This window comes from Furipterus horrens, unplaced genomic scaffold (assembly GCF_987537825.1).
Source record: "Furipterus horrens unplaced genomic scaffold, mFurHor1.1.pri manual_scaffold_1, whole genome shotgun sequence".
NCBI classification, from domain to species: Eukaryota; Metazoa; Chordata; class Mammalia; order Chiroptera; family Furipteridae; genus Furipterus; species Furipterus horrens.
In genome coordinates, this window is record NW_028327171.1 from 182,332,290 (window position 1) to 182,353,087 (window position 20,798).

Consider the following 20,798-nt stretch of genomic DNA (forward strand, 5'->3'; position numbering starts at 1 on the left):
CCTACTCAGCAGTTGGAAGTGAGAACGCTATTTTTTGACCACAGGAGCCATCAGATGATTATAGTAGCAAAGTGCAGAAGGTCCACTGGGCTCTGACATACACTTCAATGAGAATCAGAATTCAGGGAAAGGACAAATCATTATAGACTTAAGTAATAAACTGTCAGAGAAGACTTAACATGGAGGGAGAAAATCCAGGCAGGGTTGGATACGAGAAAGGCGTAGAGGAATATGCACAAAATGGTTCATGAATACAGTTTCAGGTAGGTGGGGCCCTGAGTGATCGTGCCGGACTTCCAGTTTCACATCACGTGCACTGGATGAGGAACTGCCCTGTACCCCATCCACCTTCTGTTGGCTATCCCAAATTGTGCAGCAAACAAAATCTTGACAACTAATTCACATTTCCTCTTACCTGACACAATATGCAGGTCTCTGAGTCTCTGAAATCTGAGCATTGTGATATTGGCATCAGGTCATTATCTCAGAGGAAAAGAGAGTCTGGGTGTGTGTGTTGAAGACTTACAGAAATGACTGGAGTGAATGACAAATTGGCTGCAGCCCATGTGCAGCAAAATGACCTGACACATTGAACCCTCCATTCAGCTCTTTCAGAGTTAACCCAAAGTGGCTACACTAGGTGGCAAGTGGAGGTCCCCTCTTCACTTTTCATTGTGTGTGGTATGCAGAGGGGAGGAAGGAAGAGTGAACTGAGAAAGCAGCGTGAGTTAGAGGAAAAGGGCAGATGCAGAGTGGTTGCGTGGTTAAAACAGCACCCTCCCCACCTGGTACTGCAAAAATGTGTTTTGAACCCTCCAAATTATGTTAAAAATCTCACTTCACCTGATACTCAGAACCAACAATAACATTTTTACATACTAGGCAAGAAGAAACCCACCACTTGCTCCACTTTTGAGGAGCTTTCAGTCCCAATGCAAATTTGGTTTGGGCAAACCCAAATGACCTCTGAGGAAGTGGCCACCGTGGTGCAGAGGATAGAACAGTGAGGTGTGCTAGTTATACTTGCACACACACCCTCACCCACTGAGTTCACACCAAAACCCGAACCCAGCTTTCTAAGTAATGGAGACTTTTTTCTCTATTTTCAGACAAGTTTGCTGATGCCTGTTTTTCTTTACTTCCCCAACAGTAATTTTTGAGGAATAGCCATGGAAGTTTCTATGAATTAAAAACAAAAACATAGGAGATGTGAGCTCTTTAGACTGTAAGCTTCATGACTTCTCCAATTGTATTCCTTGTGTTTAAAATTTGATAACATAGCAAGGACTCATTAAATATTTGTTCACTAAGTAAGAAGATTTAGGATATGTATTTATAAAAGACATAACATAAAGTGACACAGAAAGTATGAAAATGGAAATGGATTCATTTTCCAGTTAGTAAATAGTAACAACAACAAGAAAAAGCCATGCAATAAAATTTCAAGATGAGGAAATAGTAAGTGGGTTAAAGAAGGATGTTTTATATTGATCTTTTAAAAGCTAAAGTCCAGTATTGTCCTGTACTTATGCTCCTTACAATATAGAAAAAAATATTTAAAGCAAAAATTTATAGATGTTTAGGAGAGGTGATAAATCTACAGTAATAGAAAAAGACTTCAATATACTGCTCTCAAAAATCAATGAAACTTCCTAACAAATCTTCCTGATTCCTTCTTGACTAAGAAAATTTCACTTATCAACCAGAGTGGGCTTTTAAAAATGAATCAGTTCATGTCACTCCCTTACTCAAATTTCTCAGTGGCTTCCCATCTCATTCACAATAAGACTCAGATTCCTTAGTAAGGCTCAGAAGCTTCTTTACCAGACCATCTGAGCTCACCTCTATAATCTCATCACCTTTTTATTTCATGTTTTAAATGCATCCTGTAAAAACCACAATTTGTCTTATAATTGTTGATTTGTCCATTTAATAGATATAATTTAAATTTTTCTATCTTTCTGTGCTTTTAATTTTTTAGGCTGCTTGATTTGCTTTTATTTTTAATTTCTAATGTCCCCCTCTTTATGAAATGTATTGGGGTGACACTGGTTAACAAAAACAGAAAGGTTTCAGGAGCAGAATTCTACAACACACCATCTGTACACTGTATTGTGTGGTCACCACCCCAAGTCTCTGCCCATCACTGTTTGTGCCCTCTATATCCTCCCTTTGCCTTCCCTCCCAACCCCAGCAATCACCACACTGTTGTCCATGTTCATGAGTTTTTTTTTTCTCTCTCTCTCTCTCTTTTTTTCCCTCAATCTCCCCACCCTCCCACTAAACCCCCCAAAGTTTCTAAGTTTTATGCACTCTATTGTCACTTAATGTATCAGAACTTCTGAAATTTCACAATGCATGTTTAACATGTTTAATTTCTTTTAGTACTCCCTTCCAAGAGGCCATCTTTGTGGTGAGCATTCAACTTTGACTAACGATTGAGCTGTTTACAGAATTTCAAGTTGGTGGATGTTGTATTCCATCTCTGTGAAGAAATTATTCTAGTCTTCTCTAGCTTTTATTGTTTTAAATTTGGCTTTCAGTTTATCTCTCATTTTTGTCTAGGAAATATATTTGCTTTCTCTTGTTTCTTTTTAGACATTTTCTTTCTTTTTGTAGCTTCTTTTTATTTTTCATACTTCGGACCTGTATTTCTGGAATCTAAGAATAATGACAGCTTTCATGTCAGATCCTACTTACAGTTCTGTTTTATAGTTAAAATTTTTTTGACTGTAAAAACTTCTCCTTAATCTGCGACAAGCTTATCTGCACTTAAAAGTCCATTATATTTTCTTTAGAATTTCTCTATTTTTACTCTTAAAGATTTTATTTCTTTATTTTTAGAGAGAAGAGAAAGGAGGGAGAATGGCAAGGAGATAAACATTGATGTAAGAGAGAAACATCAATCAGTTGCTTTTCATAGGCACCCTGACTGGAGACTGAACCTGCAACCCAGGCACGTACTCTGACTGGGTATCACACTAGTAACCTTTCATTTGTGGGACAACACCCCAGCAACTGAGCCACACTGGGCAGGGCTAGAATTTCTCTGTATTTTTAGTAGAATTGTTTTAAGTTTGCCTATCTAGAAGTAGAAGTCAAAACTTTAATTATGGACTATTTATGCAAAGAAAGCGCTACCTATTAAACTCTATAGAGTACCTCTTAAAAATGCATAATTTAATTCATTTGTAAGAAAAACAAAGCTGAAAATAAATGAAGTAAGCACTTGAATAAAGAAATTAGAAAAAACCCAAATAATTAAACTGAAGAAATAAGGTGTATATACCTCCAGAGTGGTGCATGATATATGATCATAACACATGTGGGACAAAAAGATATGGAACCAGAATTCTTACTCTACTGGGAGAGTGCAAACCAGTATAAGCATTCTGGAAAACAATTTTGGCATTATCTAGTACAATTAAAGATGCATCGACTCCATGATTTAGCAATTCTAGTCCGAGGTATATATCCTAGATAATTTCATGCACATGCACACTGGGGAGCACACACAAGACTATTTAGACCAACACTGTTTGAAACAGCAAAGAAATACTGGAAATAATCCAAGTGCCCATCAACAGTAACATGGATAAACTGTAATATATTCACATAATGAAATACTATTAGCAATGAAAATGAATAAACAACTGCCACATGCATTAACATGGATGAATCTCAGGAACTATGTTGAATGAAGAAAGAAAGTTGTGAAGAATAAATATAGTGAGATTACATTTATGTGACATTTGATAACTAGCAAACCCATGTATTATATTTTCTAGGGATGGCAATATATGTAGTAAAACTAACAAAAAGAAAGAGACCGATAAAAGCAAAATTTAGGTTAGTGGTTACTCTGGGTGGAGATAGTGCAGAAAGGAGTTATAATAGGGATACAGGAGAGACTTCAGAGATACTGGTAGCTACCAAGTATAAATGTCAATAGCAATCTGCACTCCAACCTTCTAGCTGCGTATAGTATATGTATAGATGATTATATCTAGGCAAGATTTGGATTACTTTATATTTTCTTTGCATTTTTCTGTATTGCTTCAATTTTTATTATGAATATGCACCTATTTTTTAAAGTCTTTTTATTTGAGGGAGAAAGACAGAGAAAGGTTGTTATAGACTGAATATTTGTGTTGCCCCAAATACTTATATTAATGGTAACAGGAGGTAGAGCTTCTGGGAAGTCATTGGGTCATAGGGGTCATGAGGCAGAGACCTCATAAGTGGGAGTAGTGTCTTTACAAAGGAGCTCATAGAGTGCTCCCCTCTCCCACCCGTTCACCATGTGAGTTTACAGTGAAAAGATGGCCATCTATGAACAGGGAAGCTAGTTCAGAAATCAAATATTGGATTTTCCAGCACCCGGAACTATGAGAAATAAATGTCTTTTGTCTAAAGTCCAACCATAAATTGTATTTTTGTTATAGCAGCCCAAACAAATAGAGAGACAGAGAGGAAGGTGAACAAGGAAAAGAGCTTTGCAATAGCAAGTCCAAGAACAAAGATCTAGCAATCAAGGTCTTAAGTACTTATACAAACAGATTATAAACTCATGCCCACGCAAAAATCTGCATATAAATGTTAATGTCAACTTTCTTCATAATTGGTAAAAAGGGGTAAACAAATTATAATACAGTAGTCCCCATTTATCTGTAAGGGGTATGCTCCAAGACCCCTGGTAAACTCCTGAAATCACAGGTAGGACTGAAACTACATATACAACTGTCAGATGAAAATAAGTAAAAAATGTATTTTATACACCTAACCTACAGAACACCATCACTTAGTCTAGCCTCCCTTAACTGTGCTCAGAACACTTACATTGGCCTACAGTTGGGCAAAATCATGTAACACAGTGAATACACTGTAGAGTATCGGTGGTTTACCCTCATCACCGCATAGCTGACTGTGAGCTATGGCTCACTGACACTAGTCAGCACCGTGAAAGGGTCTTGTACTGCATATTGCTTGCCCAGGAAAAGATCAAAATTCAAAATTCAAAGTTATGATTTCTATTGAATGCATATCCTCAGTCAAAAAGTCCTAAGTCGAATCATCATAAGTTGGTGATGGTTGTACTGTTTTTTTTTCACAAATATACGTACGATAAAGTTTAATTAATAAATTAGGCACAAACAGATTAACAACAATAACTAATAATAAATAGAACAATGAAAACAATGTGCTGTAATAAATAATGTGAAGGTGATTTCTCTCACACATACAAATATCTTATATTGCTGTACTCAACTTTTCACTTAAAGAAAGCACTTTATGGCTTCTCTTTGGCATATTTGAATTGCCGCCAACCACGCTTGTGCGTTGGGGTCATTATTAAGTAAACTCTACAAGAACACAAGCACTTTGATACTGCAACAGTTGAGCTAGATCTGATAACTAAGCTGGCTAAAGGGCAGGCAGTGCACTCAGCATGGAGACGCTGGACAAAGGATAATTCACATCGGGAGCAGGTTGGAGAGGGACTTGTGAAGTTTCACTATGCTACTCAGAAGAGCGGGCACACAATTTAAAACATGTATTGTTTATTTCTGGAATTTTCTATGTAATATTTTCAGTTGACCTCAGGTAACTGAAACCACAGAAAGTGAAACTAGGGACTATTGTAATGTATTCCAATAGGTTCATCAGTTGTAACAAATGCAACGTGATAATAATAGGGGAAACTGAGGAGAGGGGTGTGGAGAGAGAGTATATGAGAACTTTCTCTACTTTCTGTTCAATTTTTTCTATAAAACTAAATGCTCTAAAAAAATAATGTCAATTGTTTTTTTAAAAAGGTCCAAGAATGGGTCAAAGCATTCTTGAAATATCTGGAACAGATAATTTATTTTTAGCAAATCCTAACATAGCCCTTACCACATGCTTAAGGCCAGAGAGTGTAAATATCTTGCCCTGAGGCACGCAGAAAGTAAGTCACAGAGACGGGATTCAACCTGCAGCCTTTGATTCTGGCCTGGACCTGAGGCTGCCTCCCCATAAAAGGGCTGAGGCTCGCTGGACATCAGAGCTCACAGCTTCCCAACTCGGAGCTTGCCTTTACTCTTGGTTCAGTGGACTTGTTTGTCTTTCATAACAAGCCATTCTAGATTCTTATCAGAAGTAGATGTGATATAAAATAATACATTTAAATATTGAAATTGGAGACTTCGGTTGCTCTATAAAGAACTAAAATAAATTTACCTTATCCCTGCTTAGTTCCCCTGGTACGATATGGATTCTTTTGTTTGTTTTGTTTTTTGCTGTAATAGTGAGAATAGATTGTATTTTAAATTCCAGAGGATGAAAATGCTTAGACCAGATAAATACAGTGCCAATAATCTTCTGGTAGTTTTTTCCTCCTTTTGGGGGTGGGGGTGGGGCATGGAATCGCGTTTTATCGAAAAGACTTGTCCTAACAACAACAGACCCACGGGAATATGCTAGATTAAAATGAAACATAAAATGCAGGTTTGTTTAGGTATAAGATCATAGTTGATGATGTTCTTTATTAATATTTTCTACTGTGTTCTAAATTAATATAAATACCCAGTAAGTACAGTTTATAAAATGAAATATGCAGAAGCACAAGAAACAAACTATCTTAACTATCTTAACTAACCACACTATGTTTTGAGTTCCCAGTTTGTAGTAGAACCATACTGAATGCTAGAGGGGGAGGGAGGTCACAAAAGGAGGTCAGGCTTTTACCATCAAAAAGCTTGTGACCTGCTTAGACACATCCAGCACAGATAAGGTGCTGGCGGTTATCTTGCAACCAGTGCTCCGTGAAGTCTGAGAATAAGACTTGTGTGCAACTGAAGGTTTCCTTGCTGCATGGGGGCCTCCACAGTTCCCCTAGGGATGCATGGGGACTGGATTGGAGGAAGGGGGATGGCAGAGCATCCTGGCCATAGGACCATCATGGACAAAGTCAGAGTCATTCCAGAGTGAACTTCAGGTGTTTGGGAACAGGAGTAGCTCTACTTTCTTCTGGGGCAGGGATGTTGAGGATGTCAGGGCAGTTTGTTAGGAAAGGTTTACAGAGGAAAGACGCCAAAGGCCAGTGACATAAGCAGAAGAGTTTGTGCTTGAAATGAAATGTGACTGGAGGTTTCTGCAGGTTCTCCTGCTCCCTTGTAATCTGATATCCACCCTGAAAAAAGGATGGGCCACACACTTACCTGATTTATACTAGAAGGTCCTGCTGTTATCTCTAACAGCAAGAACTATTTATTGAAAGCTATTTTTTTCTTGCCGGAATAAAAGCCTCAGTCTTCCTTATAATTTCAAAAGGTAAATAACAATCATTCTCATTTACATACAAAGATATGGGAATTCAGAAAGACAAAGTGATTAGCCCAAGGTCACCTTTTAAGAGTCAGAATTTTCAAAGACCAGGCATCATCCACTTTACCCATCTTTTGCCCTCTAGCAAAGTGTGGGACCTTTGCTTCGAGGCCAGAAGTTAGCAAAGTTTCCTATAAAGGGCAAGATCGATTTCACACACACACACACACACACACACACTTATTTCGGCTTTGGGGGCCATACAGTCTCATTCACAACTATACAACTCTGTGGTTGGAGTGCAAAAGCAGCCATGAAGGAGAATGGCTGTGTTCCACTAAAATACAGAAAGTTTAATTTCATATCATTCTCATGTCATAAACATATTTTATTTGTTTGTTTATTTATTTATTTTTCAATCACTTAAAAATGTAAAAACCATTCTCAGTCATGAGCCACACAAAAACAGGCAGTGGCCACATTTGTCTTCTTAGAAATGGTTTAGGTTCATTGATTAGAGCACTAAGCTAATGAAGCCAAGGTTCAATGCCTCATCTCCATAAGACAGTTTGTTTTATGCTGTGAAAGATCCTGTTTTGCTGGCAACAAGCTATTTTTCTAGCCCGTACTAAAGTATCTTGTAAATTTGTAGGAAGTTACAAGGGAAAAGTTGACTCAGTGTAATCCAAGTAATAATAAGAAAAAACAATACATATATATATATATCCCTTTCACAAATGTTAATAATTTAAAACACATTTTTTTTATAGTCCAGCTAAATTCTTCTAAAAATATATTCACTGTAGCTTGGGATACTAAGAATGCCTCACTGAGAAATAGCATATACTTTTCACGTTATCTAATATGTTGTATAGGCACTCAGTAAATATTACAGCTGTCCATGTTCAGAGTTTGTTATGTTAGCACCTCTGGGTTTAGCTCAGTATTAGCCCCCTTAATTATTTAGATCCATGACTCCATTCATTCATTCATTCATTCATCCTTTAATCAATGAATATTACACATCTACCATAAATTCAGCCTTGTGGTGGGTGCTGGGAATTCAAAACTGACTATTAAAGTCTCTGCTTCAAGGAACTCAAAGTTTGAGGGAGAAGACAAACAAAAATAACACTAATGTAGAATATATTAAATACATGGTATAAATGTGTTCAGGTGTGTAGGAGCACAGAGACAGTTTTGCCTGTGTTAACCTTTGGAATAGGGGGCTAGAGAGAAAACAAATCGGGAAATCACATACAACCATGATGCCTCCATCTTTGAATGAGAATAATATTAACTCTAAATTGTTACACAAGAGACAAAGGCAAGGCAGGACTGTGGGATAGTCCTATCTTTCAAATCCCTATTACAGCATTGTCAGATTTGATCATAACTATCAAATAGTCACATGTAAATCACACATGCCCTCCCCACTGCGAGTGCATTTTAGATTCAAAATTTCAAAAAAACAAACATTGAATAATCAAATAAAATTGAACATAATTTAAAACGGTAAGAGAATTCAGATTTTATCCTATTAAATTTGGTTTGAAAATAATATAGAAGTACATATTTGATTTTTTAAAATGAATTTAGGACTTAAAAACCCAAATATTTGGAAAAAGTAGAATGCATTCTCACCTGAAGGACTTTCCTAATTCTTTTTAGATTGTGAATCAAGAGCAGGTTTTTCTCTTTGGAAACACGACCTAACTGGTCATCCAGTTGTATTAACAAGTTTTGAAGGAGAATTGTTGCCATGGTTTCATTGTTAGAAGCTGCCTCCCTAAAAAACAAAAGTGTTATGACACAGCAGGAAACAACTACGTAAAATGCCTACCTTTTTACTGCACTAATTTTAAAGTGATAAATCTATTCCACAGTGATAAACATTTAAAGATTTTAAAAAATTAAATTGTACACATGAAAAAATACACAACATCACTAACCATTAGGAAAAAGCAAATCAAAACACAAGGAACTACTACTTCACATATATTAGGATGCAATTATGGAAAACACAAAATAAACATTGGTGAATATGTGGAGAAACTGGGTTCTGTGCTCACTGCTGGTGGGAATGTAAAAGGGTGCAACCACTATGGAAAACAGGATGACAATTCCTCAAAATATAAATATAAAATTACATATAGCAATTCCTCTTCTGGGTAGATACCCAAAGGAATTGAAAGCAATGACTTGAACAGGTATTTGTAGACCAATGTTCATAGCAGCCAATAGCCCAAAGGTGGAGGCAACTCAAATGTCTATTGACAGATGGATAAACAAAATATGATACAGAAAAGTATTCAGCCTTAAAAAAGAAGAAAATTCTGATACATGCTATATGAATAAATCATGAAAAAATATGCTAAGGGAAATCAGTAAGTCACAAAAGGACAAATATTGTGTGCTTATACTTACATGAGTTACCTAATATAATCAAATTCACAGAGACATTAAATAGAACGGTGGTTGCCAGGGGCTGGGGTGGAGAGAATGAGGATTTATTGTTTAATGAGTACAAAGTTTCAGTTTGAAAAGATGGAAGAGTTCTGGAGATTGATGATGGAAATGGTTGCACAACAATGTGAATGTACTTAATGCCATTAAACTGTATGCCTAGAAATGGTTAAAATGATAAACTTTATGTTGTGTATATTTTACCCCAATAAAAAATTAGACAACGGTTTAAAGCAAAAAAATTTTAAGTTGTACTAGGTGAATAGAGCTTTAAAGAATGTTTGTAAAATGTACTGAGAAAAAAAATATTTATTTACTTTGAGTCTGTGACAGAGAATTTATATGAACAATAGATTTACCTCACGGCTTTTTAATATTTAGGAAATTGTTGGAGTTTTCGCTTACAGAAACACAAAGCACTGGCACCATTAAATTTTCATCTACAGTGGACAAAACCAGAAAGAACAATGATTTTTCTCCTTTTGAAAAGTTTGTTGTCTGAAAAGAATGCCCCTATTGAGGGAAAAGTGAACCATAGAATAAATTCATATGGATAGAATATAAAGCTTTTGTGAATCAGCCCCTAGGAGAAACACAGTAATGTTTGATCTTACCAGTCCTGATTTTCAATCCACTGGGCCAGCAGATGTCGAATTTCCATAGGGAAGTTGTCATCATAGAATTGATCTACTTGCTCCAAAAATTTGATTTCTAACTGTTGGACTTGATTCCACTGAGACATGCTATAAAACAAGGGGTAAAATTAGAGTTTAAAAATAATGTTAATAACTGTGATATGTATTATTCTTTTCTTAGATTTCAAATAAAGACAATGTTGTCCATTAGTTAAGTAACTGAAGAAAAAATATCTTTTATAGTCACTCAATTAAAAGAGGATATGCTTTAAAGTCAAAGATAAAGCAATTACAAACTTTTCTGCAAGTCATTTTTAATGAAGGAAACAGGAGTCTCCCTCTGGCCCCAAACCACCTCCTTCTTTGCTCTAATAGGAACTCCTTTCAGCCTTCTCCAGGAAGCTTTCACTCCCCCTCAACACCCCGCTCCTCCCCCACCCCCATCTGTCTACATCAATTTGTCTTCTCAACAAGTTCCTTCCCTATTCCTTGCTCCTCTACACTGTTAGACTTTGAGCAACTTAAAGGCAAATAGCATATTCAACTATACCCTCTAAGACCCTCCGAAGGCTTTTTATGTGACGAATACCCAATAAAAACTTCTTTTAGATGAAATCGCCCAGTCCTTTTGTCTTCATTTCAGACTTGTCTGACTACTAGATTCAGCCTTATGTTTCTAGACTTCTAGTCTAATTCCATCATGCATGCATTTTTGTGGGCTCCAATTCTTTCAGTTCAAAATATCTATGAACCAATGCATGTTTTCATTCATCTCTATGATGATCCACTGTGGCTGGGCAAAGCTTTTAATATCTCCTTTTAATTAGTCTATGATGTGCTGACACTGGTTAAACCCTCAAGTTACTGAGGGAGAAACCACACTTGATACATATTTGGCAACCTGTCATAAAACAAAAGTTCTGTGCTTCCTCCCCATAACCTCACTCTGGCCAATTTAGAGGCTTTAGACATACTTCTTAACTCAGGGAAATTAATGTGACATCTCCTTGAAGTTACAGTATTTTACTGTTTCAAAAGTCAAATATTTATTGTTTTGTCAGCAATTCTAGATTAAAGGAAAATAAGTTTTACATGATTAATCACCATAGTAGTTCAATCTATCTTGTAGGTAAGTTAAAGTTTACTTTTGCTTGCAGAACATTCATGATAATACATTTAATTTATCTCATATATATATATATTTTCAAGTTCAAATGAAAGCATTTTGTGACACATTTCTCCTGATTTAAGTGCCAATTGGCAAAATATTATTGACAATGTTTTGCTAAAAAAGAGCAACTGGGAAAAAACATTTCATTTGCATATTCCTTTATATTTATGAAATTTTTACACATGACAATTTTAGGCATGTTGTAAGTGCTCAGTAAGTGCTTATTAAATGAATGAGTGGCCCTCCTGATGTTGTGAGTAGGGTGGGTCTTATCTCAACTTTAAAATTGAACAAAACCTGAGGGTCTGAAATGACTGCTGCCCAAGGTGTACAGTTTCATGAATTGACCCGAGGTCTCCTGACACCAGACACATCTCTCTTTCCAGATGCTGGGTGCATACATACTCCACACAAAACTGGAACATTTGCTCCTGTGCTACTATTGATATTATCCTGCTATAGCCCATCAGTTTAGTCTAGTTAATGACAAAAGAGAGCATGACCTGAAAGTAGCACTACAATTGTAACTGCTATTGTTAAACCTGCTATGATTTGGATGAAAATCTGTTTCCTAACTAAGAATTAACTGAACTGAGTCTATCCTAAAGTTAGATCACTCTTGGAACCTGAGTCCACCTTCCAGAGAGCTGAACTCAGTGCTGAAAAAGGAAAGGATAAGGCATATATTCATAGGACATTCTTCTCTGTGGCAGCCTCTAGAAATGCCTTCAGACATTCTTCAGTACCTTTCTTTGCTTTCCCTTTCTAAAGTGCTGATTCCTCCATCCCAAGAAAACTATGGAATATTTCATTTGAAAACTGAGTGTCTGTATTCTCTTTGCATGCCTGGCCCTAGAAGATCTACATAAAGGTACATTTTGTTCCATCATTGGGTAGCTAATTGTGCCTTGTTGGCTCTGTGACCCAGAGCTTGCAAAGCACATGATCTACCCTAAACCACCACTCACTCTCATCAAAGCCACAATCACTGGTTATCTTAGCTGCGGGCTTTTTCCTGAAGCACAGGTACTTGATCGAATATCAGACATTATACCTCACAGCAGCCGGCTAAGAAAGTGAACAGGGTCTCACTTTCAGCACCCGGTGAGGTCACACCTCCACATAAGCCACAGCTGTCCCACCCACTGTTCGGATTCCAGGGAGCACAGGCCTGCCCGAGTCTCCGCCCCTGAGACCTCCGCCTTAGGGTCTCTTTAAACCATGGAGTCGGAAGCTTCTTTTTAAAAATCACCCATCTTCAAACAAGTTAAAACGAAGTAACTGTCAAAACGCCAAGTAAACAGCAAAGGCTCAGCAGCATCCTGCGTGAGCACTTCCTGGCCAGTGCTTCTCCAAAAAAGCAACACGGAGTACTTACCTGGCTCTCTCAGCCCAGGTCCCAGCTGTGCTCAAGTCCCAAGCTAGAATCACCCTTCACTGTCACAAAGTCGCTGACACCTTCGTCAGTGAGGGATTTGCATGTCTCCTCCTACTTGAGGCTTTCCTGTGCGTCAGTGTTAGCGTCTCTGGGACTTTACTTGGGGCGATTCCCACCCACTCTCTATTCTAGAAATGCTAAAAAGCAGTAACAGTCAGGCTGAAGACCCTTGCCAGCACCCTTTCCTCTGATCCCTACCAGTCACCTGCCACTGCAGGTGCCCAAGGTGGTTAGGAAGAGGTGGCTGGGTGGATGGGGGCTACACACACTCACTTTTTAAAGTGGTTTCCCCAGACAATCTAAGACTCTCTGCAGACTTACTTGCCTGGAACCTAAATGCCTGGCTTTCTGGCTTCTTCCTTTCAGACTCAACTCATCCTGGAGCCAGCTCCTGGGATGGAAGGGATGGGTAGCCAGTATGGAGACACCAAACTCACTCCTAGACTCCACTTTGCTCCAGTTCAGCAGGGTCTGCTCCCTAGGAAGAGGACAGCTCCTCTGCCAGGCCACTGAAGCCTGCCCCTACTGGCCCACATCTGCTTTCCCACCCCAGTGGCCCTGTACCTGGTTGCTGTGGTCACTACACTCTTCTACCTCTGTGGTATGCGCCTGTTCTGGAATCAGAACTAGAGACAACCTTGGTCTTATCTGGTTCTCACTCCTCTTCTCTATCTAAAGAGACTGAGGCCCAGAGAGGTGACCAGAGTTTTTCAATGAGTTAGCTGCTGAGCCTGGACAAGAGTCTAGGTATTTCAACTCCCTCCTTAGTGGCCTTTTCATTTCATCTCCTCAAAACTAGATTGTTAACCCCCTGACGTACAGCAAGAATTCCATAAATGTTCACAAAAATAGAGACAAAAATAAAGGAAGATGGACTGAAAGAGGTAGACAGAATAGCTCAATCTGCTTACACACATGCCTAGGGTAATGCTGCAAATGAAGAGAAAAGGCCTGCTTCATGGCTTGCTTGACCCAGCATCACACAACTACCGCCTCTGGTTCTCCTCCTCTCCCAGGTAACATTATTATCAGATGCTTCAACATACCACCCGTCTCCCTTGGAAAAAATAAGTCGATCAAGCCCAAAGACACACTCTGGAGATCAATTTAAATTTACTGGTCAGGTAGGCTTGGTCCTGGCTGCTTGCACACTGGGCATCTTCCCGGAGCTTAGGCTGCCATATCCCATATGAAGAAAGTGCCTAATTCAGACCATTACATTACCTATGGGGAAAAGTCTGGTTTTCTTCTGGAGAAACAGTCAATGCCTATAGAAAAACAAAACAAAACAAATTCTTGGTACTCAAAGTTCTGTACAATTTGGTCTTTAGCTACCCCAGAAACATCTGTCCCCTCTAGGAGCCCGTGATTGAATGCAGACCAGCCTTCCCTGCCTCCTAGATTATTAACCTCTCATATTTCAGTGTTGGTGTTTCCTTCATGTGCAGTTTCCTCCTCCAACTTGTCTACTTATTGAAATTATATCCTTTTCCCCGCTCTGAGTTCTCATCACACTTCCCATCCAAACCAAACTGTTCAAAAAGAAATAAAATACATGCCACATGTATTTAAGTGTTCTAGTCACCACATTGAAAAGGGGAAAGGTGACATCAACTTTAGTACTATAAATAACCCAGTACATACAGAATATTAACATTTCAGCATGTAATCAATATAAAAATTATTGTGATACTTTTATTCCTTATTTCACACTACAGATGTCTGGTGCATATTTGGCACTGTCAGGAAACTTTGGGTTGGACCATAGCCACATGGAGCTAGTGGCTACCCTGTTCAACAGCATAGATCCAGACCACTCATTTAGCACTTTTCACTTCCTGCCTTATTGTTAGTCATGCTGGTTTTGCATGTCTTTATCACCATTGTATTCCACTGTCAAGTGTCTGCTACACAAAGCAGAATTTGTTCCCTTTTTTCTTGTAAGAACCTTACCTTGGGACTCCCCCAGCAGTTCTCAAACTGTTTGGTCTCATGATACTTTTATACTTTTAAGAATTGTTGACAGCCCTGAAGGTTTTTTTTTTGTTACTATTCTGTATTAAAATTTTATTTGCTCTATTAAAAGTTAAATCTTGGAAAAAGTTAAAATATTTATTTCATTTAAAATGACAATCACAAAACCATTATGTGTTAAAATAAATGTTTTTTTTAATGAAAAACAAGTATATTTTCTATCTCACAGAAAATCAGTGATTTACATTTTTAAAAATCTCTTTAATGTCTGGCTTGAGAGAAGATAGCTGGATCTTTATATCTGCTTCTGCCTTTGATCTGTTGCAAAATACTGTTTTGGTTGAAGTATTTGAAGAAAATATGGACTCACACAGATATGTAATAGGAAAAGGGATGAGCTTAGTAGCTTTTTCAGGTACTGTGGATATCCTTCTTAGATGCCACACCAAAATTCAACAAGTGGTAGTTTCTTAAGGATTATTTGCAGTGTGGAATGTGAAACCATGTGAGCAAACTTTATTTATATAGTACTGTCAGCAAATCCATTGGTGTATCTTGTATTTTGAATGGAACTTTTACCCACACATGAATATCATACTTTGGTCATTTAGAAAATACTGGTCCACTGAATTATGCAGATCTTCTAAATGTCAACACACTTTATCATACATTATCAGAATATCATGTTAGTTCACATCACCAGTGATCTCATTAGAAAGGTATTTTGAGTATTGGGAAGCTGTTAAGCTCATAGTGAAGATACAAGTTTTCCAAATTCTAATTTTTGCTTGCAAGTTCCAATTTTATTCTTGGAAACAGATATTGCCAATTGTTTTCCTTGAAGAGACTGGCTCACTTTGTTCATTTTCAGGACCGTGTCTCCCAAATACCCAAGTCTTAATAACCATAGTTTTTCAGTTGTTCTTTCAAGTAAAAATGGTGTTCTGTGAAGAAAAGTGGCCAGTACGGTGGGCAACTCAACCACCCAAGTGCTTTTCCTTGAGACCGTTATCATACATTAGCAAGTTCATTTCCATTTAATCACACAGAATATTGTGGAGAGATATATTCAAGGTCTGAGATTTAATACTATTAATTTTCGTGCAGCATTGAAAACACTCCTGAGTCAAACTGGTATTTAAAACATTTTAAGTTTGTTGTGGTAAATAATACAATGACTACAGGACATTTGGCACCGGTCCCTTAGTTCATGCCATGGCACCATCATTACCCACCACTGCTTTGGTACCATCAGTGCAAATGTCAGCAGAATAAAAGGCAAAAACAGTATTATTATAAAAATAGCTTTAACTTCTCAGACCCCCAGAAAATGTCTTGGGGACCACCCCCAGGGATCCACAGGCAATACTTTCAAAATCCCTGCTCTATCCACTATATCCTACCTAGAGTAATCAGTTTACACAGAGGGATGTATCATGAAGAACTCTCTGCCCAAATGAACACTTTTTTTCCTTGATTCAAGTGTCTGCCCTACACCTCTGTCTCCCTTCCTATTTCACGAACTGAGCCAGGCTTCTATGTCCACTCTGCTTCTCTTTCTTAAAATCAGCTCTAAATAGCGGTGTCCCCAATTTCTTGGCTCTACACTGGCCTGCCTTGACTTTACGAATTCCTCAGAGAAAAAGGAAAAAAAAAAAAAAATCAAAGCAAAATCAAACAAAGAAAAACATCCTAAAGCGAAATACCCATACAGTTTCCTGAACTCAGAGGCCAACACAGATTCCTCTGCCCCCTGCAAATTATCCCTCAATTGCTTTAATTATAAGTCCTACTCTTTTTTTTATTTTTTAATTCTTCTCAAGAGAGAAATCTCAGGTTATACACTTCCAGAAAAATATTCTAGTTCTGATTTCACCACTTTAAAGCTCTCTGACGTGAGTTCCAAACTTCCTGTAAAAATGGGGCTATTATATACCACATGAAATTGCTAGAAGATGCGAAGCTCTAATGTAAGGAATGAGATAAGGAAAAATGCTCAATAATAGCTGTTATTAATAGAATAAGAATAAGTTGTGAGGAGCTTTGGAGGTCTCTAGGTTAGCCTTCTCTCCTCCCTCATTAGATAGAAGGGGTTTCAAATGGAGATAAGAGGTCAGGTGGGGTAGACAGGGTCATACCTGTAAATCAGAGGCAAAGAGGATACAAAGTCAGTTCTTCTGTCTGTGCCTTTTCCCACTCTGCTAAGCAGAGCTGCTTATTTTGGAGGCAGTGAGAGAGGAAGAGAGGGGATATCACTTTCCCTGCTGCTGGTTGTGAACCAGCTCCACCTTCTCCAATTCTTCTACAAAGAATATAAACATTTGTCGGTTTTCATTTTTGTGATAGTGCCTTACCTGTCTCGTCCTAGCTTCCTCTCTTATGTGTCCAGAGGAAGCTGGGAGAGTTGGAGTTAGATACTGGACAGACAGAATGTGTATGTACAGAAAGATACATTGAATTTCGTTGTAGCATAAGCTAATACCAAATAAGTGGTACAGAAAGGCTTATTGGGGCAAGGCAGTCTGGGGTGGGTCTTCATCCACATGCAGGTCCGCAACTCCATCAAAATAGGGATAATATCTTGTACAAGGATTTAGTAATATCTATCGTTATTTTTCTCAAATCCAATTCCCAATGACAGTGCTCCCTCTACTGACACTTCAGAAGCATTACAACTTGCAAATCAGCATTCTTTCCTATAACAGTACTTTTTCAGCTTCAACTCCAGGCCACACAAGGTGCTAAGAACTTCACATGCATTGTTTTACCTAATTCTCACAACACAACATAGGATTGAGTAACGTTATTACCTCCATTTGTCAGGCAAGGGCAACAGGCTTAATGAGGCCAGAGGACCTGGTCAATGTCAATCAGATGTTAAGGGGCAGATCCAGGATTCAAACTCAGGACTGTATGACTCCAGAAGCAATGCTTTACTAAACATCTTACCTGCTCTTATAAGAAAAGCAACAAGTTGCTCAGTGAGCTATGGGAGAAGTTTAAGAATATGAACAAGAATTCCAAAACAGAGAGGCTAACCAATACAGTCTATTTTTTTTATTAAAGATGATACATAATTGTACACCCTGATTCTCCAGCCTTCTCTTGAAGCATATGAACAATTAGCCATGCATTTAAAAGTCCTCAAAATCATGATGCCAACATGGGTTCCAAAACATTTAGCAAATTATATGGCTCTATAAGCATCTTGTTATACCTTATATAAGATGACTATTTTGCTGAGTCACAAATTAGAAAACAAGGTTTGATAGCAGACTAGAATATTTGAATTGCAGCCTCTTGCAAAAACAAATCTGGTTGTCTGGTCAGTTAAATAGCCTTTAACTACCGTACTCTATTTTAGGTATTTTTCATATTGTTCTTACTCTCTGAACTGACTATTTAAAGGACTGGGATTATATATTACCTTTCTTTCTTCTTCAGTATTCAGCTCAGTTCCTGGCATAGAGAAGACTTTCAACAAATGTTGACTGCCCTAACCAGGTAGCTCAGTTGGTTAGAGCATCATCCGATACATCAAGATTGTGGGTTTGATCTCAAGGTCATGGCACATATAAGAAGCAACTAATGAATGCTTAAAGACATGAAACAATAAATTAGTCTCTCTCTTCCTTTCTCTCTCTCTCTCTCTAAAAAAATCAATAAAATAAAAAAAATAGAAAAAAAGAAATGTTTACTGAGAGCTTCATTACCATAGTCTGTCCTGGGAAGGGCTCTTTCTGGTTACTTGCTTTGTCCAAGCTCTTGTCTCCCACCTTGTTTGTCACTATGTTTGGTAATTATAATAGCATCTCACATTTAAAAGTTTATATATGATTATGTAAATTGATATAATCACTTAATGTGCATAAATCATTATATCTCTTAACTTCTCTCTTATCTTGTTTTGTCTCTCAGATATTTTAGGGTGAGAATTCTTTGCTTAGAAAAAGACATTGGTTAAGCTACTTGAGTTGGTAGGAGAAAGTAAAAAAAAAACAGCTAAAGGTTTCCATTAAAAAAAACTGGGAGACGACTTACGGCCAAGATGGAGGCATAGACAGACATGCTGCGTCTCCCTCCACAACTAAGAAGGAATACAAATGCCACAAAACCAGAAATGACCAGAAGTTCCAGAAAATAAATAGAAGTCCAACATTTGAAGTTATAAAGAAGTGGTGCTCATCTAGACAGGTAGGAGGGGCGAAGCTGGGGAGGAGAGGTCAAGCTGTGCTCTCCGTGGTGGCAGCAGCAGCGACGGCAGCAGGACAGCGGTAAGGACAGACGCCCATATTAAAGGGGAGGCGAGAAGTGCCTAGGGAGCACCCCCAGGTGCAGACCGGACCTGTCAGCTTGCTATTCCAAAGCCAGGGAAGGCAGACCTCCATTGCCTCGGACTGTGAGGCCTAGAGTGGGTGGGGATGGAGGAGGAGACTCCCACTCTCTCAGTGGAGAGTGAATAGCAGGAATCCATCTTGGACCCCCACCCCGCAGAAAATGCCACAGCATGGTGAGACCGATTGCCTGGTTGTGACGAGTGCACGGGGCTCTGCCCTCTATAGTGTAGGAGGTGTGACAGCCCTGCCCAGGAAGCAAAGGTGAACACAAAATGGTCAGGATGGCACAGATCATGATAGAGATCCCAGTGATGCAGCTGACCAGACAGCAAATATCTAATCTAGTGAAGCAGCAGATAGGAAATCTTTCTGAGGCACAGTTCAGAGCTTTGGTTATAAAAGTGCTTACAGACCTGACAGCAGGTCTTAAACAAGATGGGGAAAGAATGAAGGTTAGTCCTGCTGAAACGAACAAAAACACATATGAAACAATTGGCGAGGGCGAGAAAACCAGGGATCAAATAAACAAATCAGAACATAAGGAAGGAACAAACAGTCAACCAGTGCAGAAAGAGGAAACAAGAAGTGAGGAAAATGAGGAGAGGCTCAGAAACATATCGGAGCTATAAGCGGGCTAACATCTGAATCATAGGATTGCCAGAAGGTGAAGAAGAAGAACTAGAAATTGAAAAATTATGTGAAAAAATAATGAAGCAGAATTTCCCTAATTTGGGGAAGGAAATAAATAGACTTACAGGTCCAGGAAGCACAGAGAATTCCAAAACAACTGGACCCAGGGAGAACCACACCAAGACGCATTATAATCAAAATATCAAAAATTAAGGATAAAGAGAGAATCTTAAAAGAAGCAAGAGAGAAGAAGAGAATTATGTACAAAGGGGTCCCAATAAGGCTATCAGCTGATTTCTCAAAAGAAACTCTGCAGGCAAGAAGGGATTGGCAAGAAATATTGAAAGTAATAAAAAGCAAAAACCTACAACCACAATTACTCTATGCAGCGAAGCTGTCGTTCAGAATAGAAGGGCAGAGAAAGTGCTTCCAGGACAAAGTAAAACTGAAGGAGTTCATCAGATCAAAACCACTGTTATATGAAATGTTAAAGGGACTTGTGTAGGAGAAAGAAGATCAAAACTATGAACACTAAAATGAAAACTGTATCACAACAACCAACAACAGAAGCTAGGGAACCGAAACAAAGGTAAACTAAGTAAGCAACGAGAGTGGGAAAAGAATTATAGGTATGGGGAACATTTTGGGGGGAGGTCCGTGGGGAAGGGGAAGGAGGGAAAGGGAGGGAGATGGTACAGGAATTAAGAAGCATAGTAGGAGGGAGTGGAGTAGATAGGAAGATGTCGAGAAGAACTATATGCACAACCAATGGGCATGGACTAAGGGGGCGGGACAATTGGAGGGAGGGTTGTCACTGGGTGGAGGGGAACAAAGGGAAAAGA

General features: G+C 38.4%; 1 protein-coding gene across 1 annotated transcript in view; it reads right to left on the reverse strand.

Moving 5' to 3' along the window:
- The window catches only part of STAT4 (signal transducer and activator of transcription 4), a 97,418-nt gene extending 84,398 nt beyond the window's left edge, over positions 1-13,020 (reverse strand). The window contains exons 1-3 of the mRNA XM_090281988.1: positions 12,956-13,020; positions 10,386-10,514; positions 8,950-9,094 (exon numbers count right to left, since the gene is read on the reverse strand). Coding sequence (XP_090138114.1) covers positions 8,950-9,094; positions 10,386-10,513 — 273 coding nt within the window. The 5' untranslated portion in view covers position 10,514; positions 12,956-13,020. The remainder of the gene's footprint in view (positions 1-8,949; positions 9,095-10,385; positions 10,515-12,955) is intronic.
- Between the last annotated feature and the right edge of the window lie 7,778 nt (positions 13,021-20,798).